Source organism: Leptonychotes weddellii, chromosome 1, assembly GCF_054177405.1.
Source record: "Leptonychotes weddellii isolate Sample4059 chromosome 1, ASM5417740v2, whole genome shotgun sequence".
Lineage (NCBI taxonomy): Eukaryota > Metazoa > Chordata > Mammalia > Carnivora > Phocidae > Leptonychotes > Leptonychotes weddellii.
The window spans coordinates 183,497,201-183,519,018 of record NC_138369.1 but is presented as its reverse complement, the minus strand read 5'-3'; the positions used below and the strand labels follow the sequence as shown (position 1 = coordinate 183,519,018).

The window sequence follows — 21,818 nt, the reverse complement described above, 5'->3', positions numbered from 1 at the left end:
TCTTAAATATACTCCAAGTACTTAAGGAGTAGAGGGGAATGGTGTCTGCAACTTAACACTCAAATGGTTCAGAAAAGTGTATGATTAAGAGAGAATGACAAAGCAAATGTGGCAAAATGTGAACTACTGGTGAACCTGGATGAAAATGATTCCAGAATTCTTTATACTATTCTCACAACTTTCGTGTAATTTGAAATTATTTCAAAATAGGAGCAATAAGAGAAAGAGAAAAGGCAGTGAAGGACAACCCCTTCAACTCTAACACAGAACTCTGTACATTTGTGAGGGCAGACGTGTTCATACTGAAAATACTCAGTCACAGAAATGTAAATTTTTCATTTTATTCAAAGTTGGTACAGAAGTGCTAATAACATTTCCATAAAATAATTACTATACTTCAGTTACAGGACAAGATACCACAGAAAGGAATATACTTGGCAAGAAATGTAGGTTCATCTGAAGTTTCCAAATACTCTTGAAGGCTAATGCAGCAGCTGGAGAAGTACACACAGTACACACACGACAGTGTATTTTACAGAGTCAGTAATGAAAACTGACAGCTCTTTAAGCAGATTTGTTTTTCCATTTTTTTCAACAATAACACTTTTAAAAAACACATTAAACCAAGATCATACATGTCTACAATTTTTAAAAATCAGATTGTATACAGTAGGTTAGAATAATAGTCAAGTTAGAATTGTCATGTATGGTTAACAATCCTAAATCTACAATTTCAGTTGTATTCCCTTCAATATGGAAATAACCTGGTTTATACCAAATTCTACTTTCTGCTTGCAACTAAAACATTGTACAATGTGAAGATGGACCCCATCAATCAAACCTTAAAAAAAAAAACTGGACAATAAAGGGTACACTGGAGATCAGTTTACAATTCCAAAAACTCACCAATAATGCAACAGCTTCATTTATAGTCACATTTGGTCTACAATGCGTAACTGACGAAATGATACATGTACACAATACACACCCCAGTGCACAGACTGGTCTCTTACAGAAAATATGAACAAAGCATAATAGGGAGGACACTAGGAAAAACAATTTCAACGAAGACATCTTTTTAAAATGCAATACTTACATATCAAAAGTACTAGATAAAAGCAGCAGTACTCTGCTGACATTTGGCTTAAAAATAAAGAAATGAATGAAGCGATTTCACAGGATATTAGAAAAGGAATTGGTTTTCTTCTTGAAGAAGACTACTAACGTTTGCACAGCAACTATTTTTGATATCCACCTTATCAAAAAAAAAAAAAAAAGCACTGAGAAGCGTAACGTAGTTCATATGTGATTGCCAACATAGTCTGGGCAACAGGAAATGGGATATCCAAGCAAAGAATGGGTAGATCCCTGCTGTATTTCTGAACTCTGTTGGCAATCTATAAACAGAAGCAATATTGGTGGGGGAAAGCAGGGAACAGATTCCGTATCATCTGACACTAATGTAATATGTCATTATTAACAAAAATAAAGCTTTTGCATTTTAACAACGCCACAGAAAAGTCCATGAGCAAAAGACTTGTTGATTTGTTTTTGCCACTCAAAAGTTAGAGATCTCAAAGTGAAATTAGAAAATTCTAATTATACATATTTACACTGCTAGGACGACTTTCACCTAGACTAATTAAAGCAATTTTCCATGGAATTATAAATGAAAGATATTCTGCCAAAGGAATCTTCAAAAGCATTAAATTCTTACAAATGATTTTAAATTTAAAAACAACACTTAAAAAGATACAGACACATACTATATAGGACTAACAGGTTGTAACTGCTTTGCCTTAACACACATTGCTAAGCCAAAGACGTTCCTCAAACCTTTCTCTTTTTTTCCTGCATTTCTGGCACTCCTCTGCCCTCATCCCCCAAACCAGAGGTTTTACATTTCTAAAATACTGAGGGAACACACCTGTCTTTTACTACAGGAGCAATCTCTCCCTCAAGGTGCTCCGGTTAACCCTTCTCAAACATGTGACATTAGTCTACATCAGCTTTAATCTTCATCCCATGTATTACCAGAGTGGACCAAGTCTTTCCTTAAGAAGATAAATACACAAACTAGAGGAGAGTGGGAACAAAGGTAGTCACTTTTCTCCCATTCTGAGAGTTACAGCTTTTGACCTATGGGCAAAATCCAAGACAAAGACTATTTATTCATTCTTGATAAACTGGGACTATTCAGGTAAAGAAAGCAAGGGATAAGACAAGGGCAATACGGAGTGCAAGAAAACACATTTTCTTCTGCACGCACATTCTGATTTCATCTACTCTAACCATGAAGCAGGGAATGGGACAGGTAAAAGAATGCTTTAGACTCTTATAACCCCTGTGAAAAGCAAAGTAGCTCGTTTGGCAGATATGTCTCAGATTTAGTTTGATGCTCAGAACACTTGGATCAAATTCTGCTCTATTAAAATGAAGTGCAGTAAAGCACATGAAAAAATAAAGATACGTTCACCTCTTACAAACCTACACAAAGATTCAAGACAAGTAGTATTTGCCCTGTTAAAATGTAAAATTTCTCCATGTTTTCAGGGAACTACTGATAGCAGGTAAAACTGCCTAAAGATTTAAGATAAAAAATAGTAACACCAACGGCTGTACAGCTTAAAGCAAAAGCTTGTCAAACTCTTCCACCCACCAAAAGCCTAGAAGTCTGTCCCTGTTTTAGTTCCAGACTGTAGGAAAGAACCCAGAGACCCCATTTTCGCTAGTAACCCCCAAATATAGCTCCAACATTCTTGATTATTTGTCTCTTCTCCCTCTACCAAAGTCGTACAAACTTACTCAGATTATTACACTTGAATCACTTATCATTTAGGACCACAACTCAGGATCCCTCATTGTCTGGGGCTTCCAATACTGGGGTCCTCCACAACTCCCAAGACAAACACCCGGTGGGCTGTACAAGCGGCACTTGTGGGGTCCTAAGAAATCCTGTCAGTCTTGTGCTTTCTACATGTGGAGACACACACCTGCACGACGTGATTTGTGCTTTCTATGGACTTTTACTTTAAGCTTCTTACCTATCATGGAATGTGAAACTGTTGTCAGATGTATGTTCTCAGATATGCCTATCAAACCTGCACTGGAAAAACAATAGTTAAAATATACTCACAGAATTAATAAGTAACCTTACAGTTTTAATTAAGGATATAAAACAAATATAGATGAATAAATAACATTTAAACTGCAACAGGAATTAGAGCTACCTGGTTTCCTTGAACCTAAACAAAGGCTGTGTATAAAGTATGTAAATATAAATGTATTTTTTGTATTTCCTTGACTAGTTGTAACAAAATTTAAAAAGAGGAATTGTTACAAATAAGTATATTCTATCAGGAAAGGGAAATGTGTAAACTAGCAGAGTCAATATTGGCAACCAGAAGGCACTAATAAAAACACATAAATTTCAGAAGCTGATTATATTATAAAATACCCTATATATTGGCCTTGGCCAATTTGGGATTTCAATAACAGCAATGAGCTTAATTTCAGTTTCCAACTATTATAACCAAAAAGTGAGTTAATTAAGGAACAGTCATTCCACTTAATAGAAGTCTAGGCTACAATGATATATTGAAAAATTATCCAGACTAATTTGTCCAAAGGCAATTAAAAAAAAGTAAACACTCCTTCCTCCAGCAGCACTGGGGTACAAGGTGAATTTACCAAGATAAATGTAAGTCTCCAATAAGGTTGTGGTTATCTACCGTCAATTTGTGCTGTTGCGGAAATCAATGAAATATGTATTTCCCTTATTGACAGAGTTCACAGACTGTAAACTATCTTAAACTTGGGGTAGGGGTAGGAGAGGATGGAGGGGCTTCATTATCATGGACAACAATTATGATATAGAGCTTTTCTGATAGCAAAGCCACTGCTCCCACACTAAGAAAAATCTGAGACCACTGTGCTTTTGTCCTGACTTGCTCTTAATTTGCTTATTTGTTCTAGCATCCCTCTCTTCAATCATAGTATGAATCCAGATAACCAAACCACACTGAAAAGTCATTACATAAAGTAAGGTTATTGGTTTAAAATCAAAAGCTTCAGATTATGGTCCTCCCCTAAAAAGTAAAGTATGTGAAATCAGTAACGATACAGATACATCAAACCTTTTTCACCTATTTCTGAGTAAGACAATGTATCCATGGTTAAGGCTGTTAGTTACCAGATAAACTGGGTGCTTAACCCAAAACAAAAAACTAAATCTTATCTTTTATATAAAGGATTTAAGATGGAGAACAGAAACATAAATTATATCAATTTTCACAACATTCCTTTAAAGGTGAATCAGTAGTTTAAAGCCTTATTCCCAGCACTGGAAAGAAGTTTAAATAAACACATTTATAGGACTCCGTGAACAATGGTGTAGGACTCAGTGCTGGCAAAGCCTGTAAGCAGTTTGAACCTTAGCTAAATTCAGTTCTAGGAGTGAAAGAAGTTGAACACCTAGTCTTCCAACAGAGGGGGAGAGTTTGATAAAAAGCATACCAAATTAAGAGAAATGACTTAATGGAGGAAAAGGGGTTTGTAGCCCTGAGTTAAGCCAACCAAGTCTAACCAAGGGTAGTAATCAAAGCTTCTTATTTAATTCAGCTTCATACCTAACTAGTACAAAAGGGTTTCTCTATAGGCCAACTGACTAGTTCCAATTTTTACCCTTAAGTACTGCAAGAACAAGGCTTTTTGGCATCAAAACAAACTCCATTCCTCTCTGTATTGTGATACCACCATCTCAAAGGGACTGGTATGAATTTTAACTATTGCTGCCTCCCTAATTTTTGAAGAAAAGAGTTTTCGGAATATAATAATGATGAATTACTAGGGCTTTTATTATTGGTGAACACTAGTGAACATTAGTCTGAGAAAGTCATTCTTGAGAATTTAATAGTTTAAGCTAATAGAAATTTAGTGTATTTAAACACAACTATGTTTTATATATATAATAAATTATTTGGATCCAAGTCTTCAAAACTGGGGCAAAGCAGCACTTTTGCGCATCATAGCAATAAGCCTGAACGTGAATTAAGCTGATAAAAGATCAAAATAGGAATTTGAGAAGCGTTAAAAGAAAGAACAGGTGAAGAATTAAAGCAATGTGAGGGAAGACAAACAGAGGCAAAGACCAGTCTCTCTGAATGGTAGGTAGGTGGGTATACCACAAATAGGAATATACCCTATTTGTAAAGTCTGCTCAAGCTAATGTCAACATCAAAATGTCTTAATGCAATTTAACACTTCATTAATGAGCAATCTTATGAATACAAGCCTAAAAGCATTTTTTTCTACTAAAGTATCACTATCAAATATCAGTCCTTTTAACCTCAAATATGTTTTAAAAACTCCTATTTCACAATATTTAACATCAAACCAGGGTTTAACTGGCTGGATCTTATTCATTGGTATCCTAATCTATAGGGGAAAGGTTTAAACTAGCCGACAGCCAAGATGCTTCCAGTTCTAGAATTCACTGAACAGAATTCTCCATCTGCACATTTTAAGCTAATGTTTGTCCTTTGCCTAACTTGTTAAGTTTGTATCACCCAGGTATTTCTCAGCATCTCATTTAATAGTTTTTCTGACTTCTTAGGAAAATTTTGTCCTGGCAAGTCTCTGTGGTCACATAATGTAACAGGAATGGTCTACACACATCACTCAATCCAGAACTGGGGAATGGTGGCAAGGTGTCACTCACTACTCCATACCCACGTGGTCCTTTCCGGCCATCATACCACAGATGAAAACAACACAGCGGAGTAAAAACTATAAGGGAAGTAAGTAAGCCAAATACTGCCAAGTGGGAGCACTGATGGGTCTAACCTTTTAATAGCTAATGATATAGCCAGTCTGTAGGATGGTAAAGAATGAGAATAACGCACAGGCTGCACTGAATGATATTTGAATAGAGAGGGGAAGATCCATGCACCCTGTAAGTATAGGGAAGAAAAAGCAATGGACTGAGAAATGGAGACACTTAGAGACTCTCAGTGCCCTGGACAAGACTTTTCAGTTCCCCCACTCCCAATTAGCCTCGGGTTAAAGAACTGAGTGACAACCTCCCAATCAATTCTTAAAATGTTAAGTTTCACATGTGATAGGTCTCTGCTAATTACTTGACCATGCTAAGAACTATGATCCTGGCCAGACTCTTTGTGCAAAAAGACAATGAATCCTTTGAGCCAATTGAAAAGGAAGCCTTGCGAGAGGAGATCTGCTGAAAATAGGCCAAAGGACACAGTACCACCACTATTGCTTGATGCTTTCCTAACCTAAAGATAAGAGTGAAAACCTCACCAGGAAGAGAATGGCTGTGGAAAAAGATTGGCTCAGCTATTTCAAAAGCCACTTACTATCTTGGAGCAAAAGGACATATATTTTTGGAGCCAATAATTCTTCTGCGTGCCAGAGTAATAAGCTCTGCTCATCAGATCTTAGGACTGAGACTGCCTGAAAGGATAAAAATCTAAGAACTGGGGATACCACTAACAGCAGATCAGACAGTATTTTTCTCTACCTTTGAAGAACCAGTGTCCTCACTTCATTTTGACTCTTGGGTAACTATTTTAGTCAATATCACTCTTATTCAATTCTGAACCTTAGCTTGAGCCAATATAAAAATATATACATATTAATGTCTACAGATGAAATGTCATCATTTAGGACCCATTTAGTGTAAAGTAAGAACATTTTGCTAGCTTAACACAGACCAGGTATCACTCCATCACATACTGAACAGTGGTCCCCTGAATGAAGCTGCAATCAGCAATTCACATACTTATTCAAGCACATTACCTACTACTGGAAAGCAATAAGAAGGGCAAGATTCAGGGACTTCAGTCTCAACAGTGATGATTATACTGGCAAGAATAAACATCCTAATGGATATACTAACAGTCATTCCTTATTTACAGACATTAGTACTCTAAACTTGACCTACCGCTATATATACACAAATAGACACAAGATGATGTATTTCATGTATCGTACTAAGACAGCAGCAAAGAGAAGGGGGGGGCGGGATCCTAATACTTCAAACTATTAGGGCTCAACATTAAATAAAGGGGAAAAAAACTCACATAAACACCACCTATTAATTTATGCTGTAAGAAGGGGTAAGAAGGCTGCCCAGCCACTGTGTCAATCCTCTTTGCTGAGTTACACAGCAATGTGTTCAAAGTCAAAGAAAATTTTAATTCCTATGACTTAATGCCAATTTAAAAAATCTAAGGTCCTATTATTTTCCCAAATACCAAAAGGTTGTCTCAAAGGAAAAACAGTTCCTTTCAGAAGAGGACAAACCATGAGTCCAGCTTTGCATACATGGTTTTTCTGTTCTTCCCAATAAGACTTTTTGTGACCTTGGACGTATCAGAGCCACAGCCTCCGCCAAAGAAAAGGATGGTCCCTATTTATTTGGCCCCCAGCTTATAAACTGTAAGAATGAAATTGAGAAAAAACTCTACAAGGCACTCTAAGCTCTCAGAAATCATGCTATTCATACATGAGTTATTTTTTCATCTACAGACTCAGTCCATCAGAAAGCCTCCTGGAGATGGGAAGACATTATGCTACCTGATAATTTCTAAAATCAACTTTGGACTAATCAAGTCCATCATAATGAAACTCGTTTATAGAATACAAAAAATTTAAAGTCATTAGGACTGAGTTTTGATTCAAAAATCTACAAAAGTATCTAAAAAAGTAATACTTTTCCCTAAAGAATACAAGCTTCATAAAATCATGCAATTTAAAAAGTATCAGAGATTACAGGAAAGTCAAAGAAAGTAGATACACAATTAGTTTCCTTCATATGTCATGGAGGAAAAAGGACCATGTTGAGCACACAGACACAGAACTTCGTAATCTGTAGACCTTTTCTCTAATGTCTTTTGTATCCTGTCCTCAAGAAGGGGAATCAGCCTGTGAAAAAGATTCCCATCCACGAAGGTTACAACGGAGTGCCAAGCCACGTGGAGACAGAGGATCTTGTAAGTACACAAGTCATAGGATATCCTCCACAAGACATACTACTAAACCCAGAAGTTCTTATTCATGACACCTCTTTAACATGCTACCCACTCTATAGAAAGACTATACTGACAATCTACCAATGGCAAAGCATGCACTCAGTTTTCTGTTACTGATGCCGAGTTTGCACTGGAACCTCCTCATGCTCTAAGTCAATGTAACTTTTTAAAAATGTAGAGGCCGTGTACAGATGGCAAGTCTTTCCAAAAAAAAAAAAAGTAAATCAGGAAAACAAACTTATCAAGGATAAAATATGATCTCAGAATTATATTTTCCCTCCAAAAACTCAACTTCAATACATCATGATCTAATCAAGCAGGGCAACCCAGCACAAAGGCACTGACAATTTTCTTCAAATTTCTGGACATATCTTCCAACTGAATCCACTGGGAAAAGTGTGTGGCTAATAAAAAAGGTTACCAAATGACAAGAACAAAGAACAAAGCTAGAGAATTAGTGGAGTATGAGCCTGTTTAGCATAAGCTGATCAAACACTGCTTGAGGACTGCTAATTCCCAAACTATATAAACAACCTTAACTTGGTCAATCAATTTGGGGATCATCAGCAATGTTTACTTCATTTTCTCCCCTAATCATCTGACAATACAATCATGACATAACTTTTTTATCAAGACAGAGTTGGTGGTCATTTGAGTATGGTTCACTTAAACTTCAGTCAAAGTAGGGGAAAAAAAAAAAAAAAAGGAACTGAAACAAACTTTTTACCAACATTCCGTATGTTGGTGGTACAAGAACAGCTACAGGTAAACATTCTTCTTCCTTTCTTTTGGCAATCAGAATCCACAGGCTCATGCTAGCAAAATGAACCTGGCAAACAAACTAACCTGTCCTGATACAAGGACCCCACAAGCACATCAGTTAGGTTTTCAGTACACAACTGATTATACATGTCCACGAATTCAGTTTTAAATGGTAGTAGGGATTACAGAGACAGAGAAAAAACTCTGAAATGAGCAAGTCCTCTACTTCAGGATTAAGAAGGCCTACCAAGATTTGGCAGTGCACACAATATACCTTATTTGTAAGAATCTTAGCATATATTCTGCTCTACATGTTCTATGAGAATAATTGGTCTCTCCTTACTTTGGTATGGAAAATTTTAAACCACATTTGCACAATTCAGTCTGTTAAACAAGTTTACTTCATTTAGGTTGAAAATTTACTTTCATCCATCTCTGGGAAAATAAAGTCTTGCAAATAGATGATTTTCTGCTAAGTAAAATTTGGCTAAAACCTATAGCGTAAACAATGCCTGAGAGATGCAACAGTTACATAAGTTTTGTTTTTGTTTTTTTTCCAAAGACCAGTATTTTCTTAAGTTAGTGTCTCATCATATCCTTAAAAAGTTCATAAGGAGAAATAAACAAACATGAAAATTCCAAGTGAACACACAGCAAAAAGTCCGATATTTAATATTAGTTTAACTTGTGGAGGCTCTTCCAACATTTGTAAACAAACAGCCTCCTCCTCCATCAGGTCTCTGAGACTCCTCTTGCTGAGGCTCTTACTTTTAAAGCCACAGAACCAGTCTATGAACTTCCAGTACCGGCCTCCATCCTCTGTTTCCTTCTTTCTCTCTTTCTCACCCATAAGAGCTGCTTGCCCATTGGAATAAGCATCTACTGGTGTTTCTGCCTCTGAATGCCCTAACGAAGCCACCGGATTGCCCTCTTCTCTGCAGGTCACCAAGAGATTAACATCTTCCGGCTGAAGGCCCTTGATACTATCTTCAGATTTCCCATTGGGAATGATGTGGTTGATGGCCTCACTGTTCTCACTGCACCTCAGAATGCTCTTCTCTTGCATTTTGTACGGTTCATCTTTCGGGGAGCAGCTTTCCTTCACCACCAGGCTCTTCTTAGACCAAAAGGTGGTGGTACGAATCTGTTCCTTTGTGGGAGGTGGTGTGAGAAGGCTAACAATTACAGTAATGAGTCCTGTGACCCAAAACAATGCTGTGGCCACATACATGTAATGGATGTCTTTGATGAAGCCTGGCCTGTTATCAGGTTGGTCACATTCTGGGGCACGGTATGCAAAGGCCAGTGTCAAACGGACTGCTCCAAGAACAAAGCCAGCCATTCCACCATAGAAAGCCCCTTGCTCATTGCAGCGCTTCCAGAAAATTGCCAGAAGGAACAGGGCCGCAACTGGGGGTGTCAGGTAATCTGCTACCTCCTGAATGTAAAGGTACATCTGGCCTCCTTGCATCTCCACGATGATTGGCACCCATGCAATGCTGATCACCACCATAAAAGCCACAAATATCCTCCCCACAATCATTAGTTCCCTGGAGCTTGCGCTCCTGCGGATGAGTTTGTACACATCGAGGGTGAATATGGTACTGGCACTGTTAAAGATAGAGTCCAAGTCGCTCATCAGAGCTGCAATCATCACTGCCATCATTAAGCCACGGAGGCCCACGGGAACCAGCTTCATCACCAGGCGTGGGTAAGCAATATTAGAGCACCCAGCTCTGCTTCCACATACTTGCATGCAGTGCTCTGGGTTGATGCAAGCTATATCATCAGCAAACAGTATTCTGGAAATCATTCCTGGGACAACTATGATAAACATTGGCAGAAGCTTCAAGAAGCCAGCCATAAGAGTAGAGCCTTTGGCATGAGCAATGTTTTTAGCTGCTAAGACTCTCTGCACGATGACTTGGTCAGCACACCAGTACCATACTGAAGCTGGGGTCTGCCCAAGAACGAATCCAGGCCAAGGAACATCTTCATCTGTTGGATTCCGCAACATTTTCAGTGCATCTTTCTTAGGGTGGACATGACAAGAATTTGTGTTGGAAAGGTTGTATGTCAACAAGATGGAAGTAACATTGGGTGAGGCCAACATGTACCTTCTCTTAACTTCCTCAAACCCGCCAATCTCCATCATGCTAATAATCATAAGTGTGAGTGCCCCAACGATCATAAGCAGAGCCTGGAGAGTGTCTGTGTAGATCACTGCAACAAGGCCTCCGGTGACAGTCAGCAAAGCAGTCATGCCAATGAGCAGGATGACAGACACATAGAGGTTCCAACCCAAAGACTCCTGGATAAAGAGGGCACCTGAATACAGATCCACTGAGAGCTTGGTGAAGATATAGAGAATCAGAGACAAGGCTGCGAAATAGACCTGAATCCTATGGCCACCAAATCGCTTGGACAAGTATTCAGGCATGGTGTATACCCCTGACCGGATGTAAATAGGGATGAAAACCCATCCCAGAAGTTGCAAAAGCAGTAAGGCATTGAATTCCCATGCGCCCACTGCAAATCCACTTGCAGCTCCAGATCCTGCCAGCCCAATGAAGTGCTCACTCCCAATATTGCTCACAAACAGAGAGGCACCAATTGCTACCCAGGTCATAGAGCGCCCCGCCAGGAAGTATCCACTCACGGTGCTTCTATTAGATTTCCACATGGCAAAAAAACCAATGCACATGACCAGGATAAAATACAGGGCCACTATGGCAATGTCTGCTGTCTCCAGTACAGCCCTCATTTTGGTAACTTTGTGAATAAAAGTGTCCAATGACAGAAGTGTCCGACTTTTTATTTACTCATTAGTAACCCCAAACAAGTCTGTAAACCATACGTGAACTGGACTACACAGAGCAACACAGCAGGTCAAAGTCTTTGTCCTTTGGTTTGCTGTCTTGATGGTGGTGGTTGTGATAAACTTTGAAGGAGACAGTTTAAATTTTCCTCCGCTTCTTAATTGGGATTGAGAACTTAGCTCGTACTCTTAATCCACTCTCCACAAGACCATCAGCATTTACTCAGGTGCTGGAGGAGAAATTCTGAGTTGCAGCTAAGTTAGTGAAGCCTACTGTACCAACCCTGCAAGGCAGCAAAGACAAAAGACAAAGATTGAATTAGAGGAGGGTCTCACCAAGTGATGAGGAAACTTTCAGTCTAGCAAAAACGGCGCAATAAGACATTCTTTATAAAAAGAAAAAAAATTTTTAATATACTTCAGTTCCACAGGAAAGAGCAATCTAAACTAGCACATCAGGTACTTAAAGTCATGAGAATATTTATCATTTTGAACTAAGAACAAAAATTCATTGACCTCATAACTAAGTGACCTAACTTCTCTAGCAACTAAGAACTGCCTACCATGACATTGCCCTTTTTTTGTCTTGCTGTGGTCGTCTCAGATTGGAACAGACACCAAGATCTTAAAGCACCTTAAGGGAAAAGGGTGGGGAAAAAACACTAATTATTCATAAGGGCACCAGAATGAATCTTCAAATGCTATGAATCCTGAATAATGCACTCTATCGCCAGTTAGGGTACTGTATGGAATAGGCTCAATAGACTCAACTCAGTGTTATCATCTACCCCCCAAACACAAAATCAAGTATCACTTAGTCTATGCAAATTTATTATTGTAAAATTTTCCTAAATTCCTACTACAAATGTGTATGTGGTAGTTATACAGTAACGTAGAAATTGTGAAATGACTCCTGCCCTAGAGGGAAACAAGACATTCCAGACAAAAAAAAAAAAAAAAAACAAAAAACTAGGAACATACAACTTATAAAACCCTAACATTTTATTATTTCTCCTAGCTAGAAGACATCAGAAGATTTTTGAAAAATGTTCAAAAAGGTAATTTCCTTCCCTTCCTTTCACCAGGCAGTAATTAGTAATTCTAAGAGAATCTCTGAGAGGATAAAGGCACAGTGACACAAAGTTTGATCTTGTTGAGTAGTTTTCCTTTTAATTATGCTTTCTTATTGAAGGGTACAGAAAGCAAGGAGAGTAGGGAAGAGGAGAACAAAATTTCTGAAAGACTGAAAAATAATGTATTAGCTCTTCCAAACCTCAATGAAACAAACATTTATCAACCATTAGATAACAAGTTATCTTCAATTAAGTCAGTCAGACATTTTTCAGTCCTGGATTAAGGGGAAAAAAAAAAAATCACTCTGCAAAACAGACATTTAAATCCATCTAAAATCAAGTTTATGAATCTGATGGTTTTCTCCTGAAAAAGAGACAAATTCTACATCTACAAAGTTAATTATAATTGTAGCTAAGAGATCAATTTGAAGAACATTTTGTTATTCATCCTATGCCTGCCACACATCGACTTCTAATGTGAGTTTTCCTTTTGTGATAAACCAACCTCAAAGTGAAGTGTTTTTCTATACTCAATTAAGTAGATGCTTTTTGATAATCTACGCATTTTCCTTTAAAAAAAAGACCTATAAATGATACTAAAGCCACTACTTTCCAAAACTGTTCAAAATAGACCACAGTATTAAAAAAACTTTTAAAAACACACCTCTCACTGACCAGGAAAGGAGCTGGAAATAATGGCTAAAGATAAACATTCTACTGAATTAGGTTATTAGGTCTAATTCATAAGGCTGCCTAGTTGTAAATGTCTTAAACCCATCTTTATGCCTTTTTTAAGCATACAGCACTATAATAATTATACTAAGAAAATGGATTACTATCCTTCCTAAGAGGCAGTGTCAATAATGACTGACATGAATAAAACTCTCACACACAAAAGCATCAAATACACTAACAGTTGGGATTTGTATCACTTCAGACTTGCCAAATCTTGAAAGCTGGTCATATTTCTGTGACCACTTTTCCCACCCCAAAAACTTCCTAAAGAAACACTTGGACAGGGGCGCCTGGGTGGCTCAGTTGGTTAAGCGACTGCCTTCGGCTCAGGTCATGATCCTGGAGTCACAGGATCAAGTCCCGCATCGGGCTCCCTGCTCGGCAGGGAGTCTGCTTCTCCCTCTGACCCTCCTCCCTCTCGTGCTCTCTGTCTCTCATTCTCTCTCTCTCAAATAAATAAATAAAATCTTTAAAAAAAAAAAAAAGAAAAAAGAAACACTTGGACATTATCCAGAAGGATCACCTAAATTTTTAATAAAATATCAGATGATTAATAAACACTAACTACCTAAAAGGTGCCTTTAATGTTTCAGTATAAGCAGCAGGTCCTTAATTACAAAGAAAATAGCTGCAGGTAGTTGTGAAATCCTGCCTTGGACAAAGCTCCCTGCCACTCATGATTGAAGCCACTTCTTTCAACTTACACAGAAAAGCCTAACTCCCCAGGCAGAACAGCCCTTTCAGGTGCTGCTCTTCTCCAGGACAGCTGACCAGCCATGTGGTTCCCCCAAGAAGGGACAAACAAAAGCCCCGGTGTTTCTGCTGGGAGGGGAGGTGGGGAAGGTACGCTACCAGCAGCTTGTTTTTCAGAGAACCAAGTGCTCAGAAACAGAACAAGCACCTTCTTCTTCAATCACTGGTAAGCACTGCTAACATCAGTAACATTGTTCTTCTTGTCAAATATGATCTATACAAGTCAAATCTCTGAGCCATATTCTGTTCCCTGGTGAACGAAGTTCAGACTGGTCTAACCCCTAACTTTTCTGGAACAGCAGGTAAGCTAGAGAGAAAAAGACACTGTGCCCACAAGAGAGGTAGCAGGGAGCGGCCAGACACCAGCTCAAGGCTGACTTTTCTCAATTCTATCTGCCTATGCTTCCTGAGACCATTCGGAAACCACTGCTGACAGTCCCCATCTCACTGGATACCATACCAGTCTGTGGGCAGGTTTAAGATTTTTCCAATTTAAACAAAAAACATCCAGAGACCAGCACCTGGTAAAGACTGGAAAAGGAAAAACAAACAAAACCAAAAAAAGGTCAATTTAGTTTATGGAAAGATATACTATAATACAATGCAGCTAAATTTCACATTCTAGTCATCAACAGATTGTCACAGCCTTGAACTTTATTCTGTTAGGAGATAAATTATGCATTCCTAAAAATGGTTCCAAATAAAATATACAATATAAGTTCTGCATATTTTTTCTCTTTCCTTTAAATAAGTATTTCTAGAACAAAAATACAATGAACACTAACCAGAATTCATTTTCAGAAAAAATATACATGGAAAAATTTTTTCATCAGCTAAAATGAAACGTTTGAATTTATGTTTTTATATTACTAGGACTAAGCTGTTACACAAGTCAGGTAAATCCTGTTAAGGAAGAAATATGAGACAAGTAATAAAATAGGTACAGGAATAATAAAATATACAGGTTGGTTCCTTGGTAGTACATTTTTAAGAAAACAGTATTTCTATAATAAGAGTATTATTTGTGGAATGTATAAAGTGGTCCCCTAGTGGTGATGGGCAGTATAATAAATTTTGCCAAATCTCAAAACACAAGGGCATTCACTGTGAAACAGAAGCCCCTGCCCCTCCCCCCAAAGGAGAGAGCTTCCTTCTCAGAAAGTGTTGTTGAGTTTTGCACAAAATTAGAATACAATTTTGGTACTGTTTCATGTACCTGGATGAATTAAATTATAACTGAAGAATTAATCCAAATAGAGAAGTATACCTAAGTATTTGCTGTGTTTGAACTAGAAAGAGGAAAATAGGTAACACCAAATTGAATCAGCTATTAATCCCCCCTTTAGGTAATATAATCAAAATATAATTAGTTATAATAACCAAATCCAACATCTCTTTTCTATTATCTAGGGTGACCATATAATTTATCTTCCAAACTAGGAAATTATTCTGGGACAATCTTTAAAATCCAGGGCATAGAGTCACTCTAGAAAGAGAGTCACCGTCATAAAAACCCAACCAAGAACAAGAAAAACAATTCCTAAAGCCATCAGGACTCCAAGTCGTAACAAAATCAATGAGGCAAAGGGGCTAACAAAGGGTAGAAAAGTGACATGAAAAGTGACCAAACAACAATCTTTTTAGCTTTAGAGTCACTTTAAAAACCACACACTCGAAGGACAATCTGAACAGACCAGCCCAGCACTGTCAGTGGTAGTAGGCTTGCCAGGTCTTGCTTCTATTCCAATCCAATGAAAAATGTTCACTGTACCAGCTAGTAACTTAAGGATTATGGAACACATGGACACCTTTGAAAACTTACATGTATGGGTGGCATGATCAAGAACACTGACAAGCTTTGAAGGGCTGGAGCCCAAGCTGTTACTTCCTAAATGCAGGATCTAAGCAAGTAACCATCTATGAGCCTCAACTGTCTCATCTGTAAAATGAAATCATCATCTGGCTACTAATGGCTTAGTAAGGAATAATTGACATACAGAAAACACATAAGATTGCCCAGTGCAATGAGCAGGTACTCAGCAAATGTTGCTTTACCTTCTACAACTTGTATGGACTAAAAGTTACGATATCAGCTTCTTTCAAATTAAACTGTCAACTATATGCCAGACATATGAGGCTCCTTACAAAAGTTATTTATAGATAAAATATTAAATATTCAGTTCCCTCACAAATATTTTAAAGAGGCTCTCAACCATCTCATGAACAATTAGCTCCTATTGACGTCACTTCAAGTAAGATACAAAAAAAAAAAAACCAAATTTATACAAAATTCTACTTATGGACTTTCATACACATTTTCACTTTTGTCATCCTAATTTAAGGTTCAGTAAAGCAAATTCCACTAGCAGAGTAGATCAATGGTGCATGGTACAAAGTATATGTATGTATAAGACCTTCCTCAACCCATTGTTACTTTAAAAATGTAGAAATGGATATTGGTAGCAGTTTATCAGTGACACTTAAAAGCAAAATGAGGGTTTCTAATACAACTCCTATGAATTCCAGCCAGTTTTAAATTACAAGTGGAGCTAAAGTAACACTGTATGTAATCATGATACAACAGTCCTTAAAACATGTAAGGAGTTTGCCCTTAAGGGCGCCTGGGTGACTCAGTTGTTAACTGTCTGCCTTCGGCTCAGGTCATGATCCCAGGGTCCTGGGATAGAGCCCCACGTCGGGCTCCCTGCTCGGCAGGAAGCCTGCTTCTCCCTCTCCCACTCCCCCTGCTTGTGTTCCTGATCTTGCTATCTCTCTCTCTCTCAAATAAATAAATAAAATCTTCAAAAAAAAAAAAAGGAGTTGCCCTTAAATTTTTTTGGCAAAACATTTCTATTATACCTACAACCTCAGGTATTCAAATTTCTAAAAGTATCTAAGAAATGCATGAAACCCTGATTGAACTCAAATGGCATTTAAACCATATTCTGTGGATTTCTAGTCCCAGTGTATCATCACAGGGGTGGGAGGCAAGGCAGAGTCGGCAGGGATTTGAGCCTCCCTCCAGCAACCCTCTACCAACCAGATCAGCTCTACTTTTAGCAAAGTATTGGGGAGAGAAGGGGTTTAGGAGGATGGTTTCCCATGTAAGTAAACTATTTCTTCAAATAAAATTGTATTCACTTAAGAAAAATCATAAACTACCAGATTTATCATTTCATCCACATACACACATCCCTCGAGATCCACTCATTTTAACCTGCTTCTATCAATACACAAGTCTGGCTCACAATGTTCTGTGGTTTTTTGTTTTTTATTTTTTTAAAGTCTCAGAGAATGAAAATCTTTTGGGTATGGGGACAACTTTCAAACTATCACTGGTTTCAACTTTTATGTGGATTATACCAGATCATGTACATGGAACCAACTCCAGTAACATTTTTGAGAGAAATGAAAATATGAGCAGAGACAGCAGCAGTGCCTATGTTTGCTTTTAGGAGGTTGGTTGTCAAAGATAAGTGAGTTAAATGATGGAGATTAAAAAGAAAAAAAAACAACTGACACTTACTGACCTAAGTCCTAACACCTTATAGACCCTGTACCTAGAGTGCTGTGTGCCTTACTGTACTGCTCACAGCAATCACAGGATAAGTACAATTACTATGATCATCCTATAGATGAGAAAACAGAAACCAAGGAAGTAGTATAACTTGCCCCAGGACAGTTATTTGTATTTACATCAGGATTTGCACTCACATCTATGGGTCTAAATGGTTTCTGCCCTTGTAATCGCTAGGCAATACTACCTTCAGTGATAGGAACGAATAGAAAAGAAAAATAAACAATATCAATTAATAAAAGATCATTCCGTATCATCCATGTTTAAAAATCTGTTCTTGTAGAAAAAATACCTGAGATGTATATTTAACAAATGCATACAAAATAGACTACAACAGTACATAGGACAAAATTCAACTGAAGTCTTTATGTGTGATCATACGTAAATGCATACATGGAAAGAGAAACTGAAGAAATCAAAACAAAAGAAGTCCCAGGCACAGGCTTCTTAGATAAGTTAACAAATAGAGCCGAAAAACCTTGATGAGTCAGCTCTAAGACCAGGGCTTATCCTGGTTCTCACCATCCAAACCCAAGGCTTGTGCCTTCATTCTCTGCCGTGTTAATCAGCTCTTTCACCAGAGAATAAAAAAATTAAATCTAGTGCCTTCTACACCTGACTTTGTTACCATGGGCTATATGAATCTACCCAAGTCAATCTTCCTTCACTTGCTAACTCCTCCATCCTTAACACATTAGGTTAAAAGAATCAGCAATGTATGATCTACAGATCAAAGAGTTCTCATAGTAAAATCTATGGACCACGGTTCTTATTGTTTCTAACCACCTACCATTGCTTGGGAATGTGAATAACTTGGCTCATATCCCTTAAACCTGTCTCACTCTCAGTATTCCCATCTCAAGGAAAGGCAACTCCGTCCCCACTATTGCTCAAGTCCTAGCATCTGCTGGATCTACCTCCAAAAATATATCTAGAATCGGACCACTTGTCATTTCAACCTCTAGAACTCCGGTCCAAATCACCATCCCATCTCATCTAGTTAACCACTGCCCTCACCTCTTAACCTGTCTGCAAGCTTTGGCTCTTGGCCTACTGCAGGGCATTAATCAACACAGCAAGCAGTCACCCTTTTATTCACAATTCACAACGCACCAAACACACCTCTGGGCCTTGACATTTGCCGTTCCCTATGCAAGATACACTCAGCACTCCCAGATTTTCACAAAACTTGCTCTCCTCTCATTTACATTTTTGTTCAAAAGGAACTCCCCTAAGCATCTCAGCCCTTCATCCTGCTTTTTTTTTTTATTTACTTTATTTTAAAAAGTAATCTCTACACCCAACATGGGGCTTGAACTCAAGACCCCGAGATCGAGTTGGATGCTCTACCAACTGAGCCAGCCAGGAGCCCCATTCTGCTTTATTTTTTTCCCATAGCACTCAATACCTTCTAACATACTATAGAACTTACTTAGGTCTGTTTCCTCACTACCAGAATTCAACCTCCATAAGGGCAGAGATTCTTGTCTGTGCTGTTCAATGATGTGATCTGTGTCTAGAACAGTCTGGCACACAGCGTAGGCAAATGTTTGTTAAATAAAATGTTAATGATGAAGTACCCAACCGAGTGTGTTAAGCTTTCAATATCCTACACAATCCTCAAGAGCAGGGTTTTTTTAAGCAATTAAGTGATGGCAGAGTAAAAGGCCAAAAGGAAGTACAGAATTTCCTTCCCTACCAAAGTGATCTGCTACCGTAAACAGTTTGGAGGCGGTGTGTGTGGAATGACAAGGCAAATCAAACCAGGCAAGAAGCCCTTTGTTCAGATAAAAATCTCAATGGGCCATTACAGTAAAAATTTATCCAGAGCCACTATCTCATCAGACCCACCCACCATAAGAGTGGTGTACTTACTTCATTGTACTCCATTTCAGACTGTGCTCTAGATATTATTACCCCTGCAATTATCAACATCCACCTCACAGTGTGCAATGATACCCCAGCGCTTCTTGTATTATGGTTGTTTCCATACAAAAGGCAGGTCAGTGTGGGCAAGCAGCACTTTCCTTCAGCCTACTCTATACAAGCCCAGCCCCTTGCTGATCTGAGCTTATGAAGACTCTCTCCCTCCTCCACCTCTCCATTACACTTGAAGCACTAAATGTTTCCACGAAACTGAGCGAATTACTTTAAGAACCACCATATATCAACACTAGTGCCGGGCACCATTTCTACACTACATGTACCAGCTCATCCAATTTTCACAAAAACTCCAAGAGGCAGGCATGATAATTATCCCATTTATAGATGAGAAAACTGAGGACATACTAGATGATCACTAAGAATTCCAGAAACAGGGGTGCCTGGGTGGCTCAGTTGGTTAAGCAACTGCCTTCGGCTCAGGTCATGATCCTGGAGTCCTGGGATCGAGTCCCACGTCAAGCTGCCTGCTCAGCAGGGAGTCTGCCTCTCTCTGACCCTCCCCCCTCTCATGCTCTCTATCTCATTCTCTCTAATAAATAAATAAAAAATCTTAAAAAATATATATATATATTAAAAAAAAAAAAAAAGAATTCCAGAAACATCCTCTGTGAAGGTGAAGAATGTATTCTTTTGACAACATTCCCCAGGAAGATATACATAAAAAAGCAGAAATAAACACAAGTCGGAAAAACATCTCATTGATAAAGAAGGAATAATGTGATTAGAAAATCACCCTTTGCAGTCTCTAATGAATCAACAAAGTTTAACCCTATCTCCCATCGTGAGATCATATACAGATCCTAGGCAATGATTACAGTGGATGCTAGAATCCTTAGGTGAAAGGTTGATGGGGAACTTTAAAATGCATGGATGAGGCTGACGGTATCTGCGCCCACCAAGAATGAATCTTCTCTAAAAGGCAGACAGATGTGCAACCTGATGCGACACTACCCCCAGAATACTTATATGCTCTTGCAAAACAAAATCTGAAAACTATGCACATTTTTACCTGCCAGTTTACAGAAAATACCTGGATTAGATGAACACACAGAACACCAGGAAATGATCAACCAAATTCAGAAAGGAAGAAAGGGTGGGGAATCAACTACCGTAACGACTCAAGGGGCCATCAAGTAAATGTAGCCCGTGGATCTTGTCTAGATTCAGATTCAAGCAAACCAACTGGGGAGAAACATTTAAGACACTTCAGGGATTTGACCATGGAGATGTTAACTGATTCAGAATCATCAACAGATGCTAAAGCCAGTAGAAGACTGAAGAATACTCAGTCTCAACTTTGTCACTCTATAAATCACTGATAACAAAAGGAAAACAGGCAGTTTACAATGGAGCAACCCAGTGGGTATCACCTAAACCAAATGACTGCTTAACATCAATAGTGAGACAAACGGACATGCCTCCTGATGGGATACACGGACATCCCTATTTAATAATTATGTCAACAATGTTTAACCTATCTCTAATCATGAGAAAATCAACTAGACAAATCCAAATTGAGGGTTTCTGCAGACCAGTGGGCCGGGACTCTTCAAAGTGCTACTGTCATTAATGACAAAGCCCAGAGAATTGTTCTAGATCAAGGAGACTAAACAACTCAATGCATGATCCTTGACTGAATTCTGGATCAAAACGCTCAAGAATATTAATGGAATAACAGGATAAATTTGAACATGTATGTATTGAACATTTTATAACAGTGTGTATCAATGTCAAAATTGGGGAATGGTTATGTTGTGGTTAGGAAGAAAACTGCCCTTATTCCTAAAAAAGGCATGTCAAGATGTCTGCATCTCTCAAACAGTGCAGATCAAAAAAAAAAAAAGAACAAATATGGCAAATTCTAACATTCAGTGATCTAGGTGAAAAGTATGCAAGTGTTAACTGAACTGGTCTTGTAACTTTTCTAAAGAAAATAAAAAATACTACAAGAAAAAAACCAAGAGCAGTGGTGGGAGTGTAGATGAAGCAAGATTGGTAAATGCTGATCGGTTGTTGAAGGTGGGTGATGGGCACACTATGGAGATTCATTAAACTATTTCCTTTAATGTGTGCCCAAGTCTGCATCTTAACTCTCACTTCTACAA

General features: G+C 38.3%; 1 protein-coding gene across 4 annotated transcripts in view; it reads right to left on the bottom strand.

Moving 5' to 3' along the window:
- Positions 1 to 327: 327 nt before the first annotated feature.
- SLC5A3 (solute carrier family 5 member 3) overlaps positions 328 to 21,818 on the bottom strand; it is a 34,622-nt gene continuing 13,131 nt past the window's right edge. For all 4 annotated transcript variants that reach the window (XM_081799682.1, XM_081799678.1, XM_081799677.1 and 1 more), the window contains one exon: positions 328 to 11,915. In XM_081799682.1, coding sequence (XP_081655808.1) covers positions 9,421 to 11,577 — 2,157 coding nt within the window. In that variant the 5' untranslated portion in view covers positions 11,578 to 11,915 and the 3' untranslated portion in view covers positions 328 to 9,420. The remainder of the gene's footprint in view (positions 11,916 to 21,818) is intronic.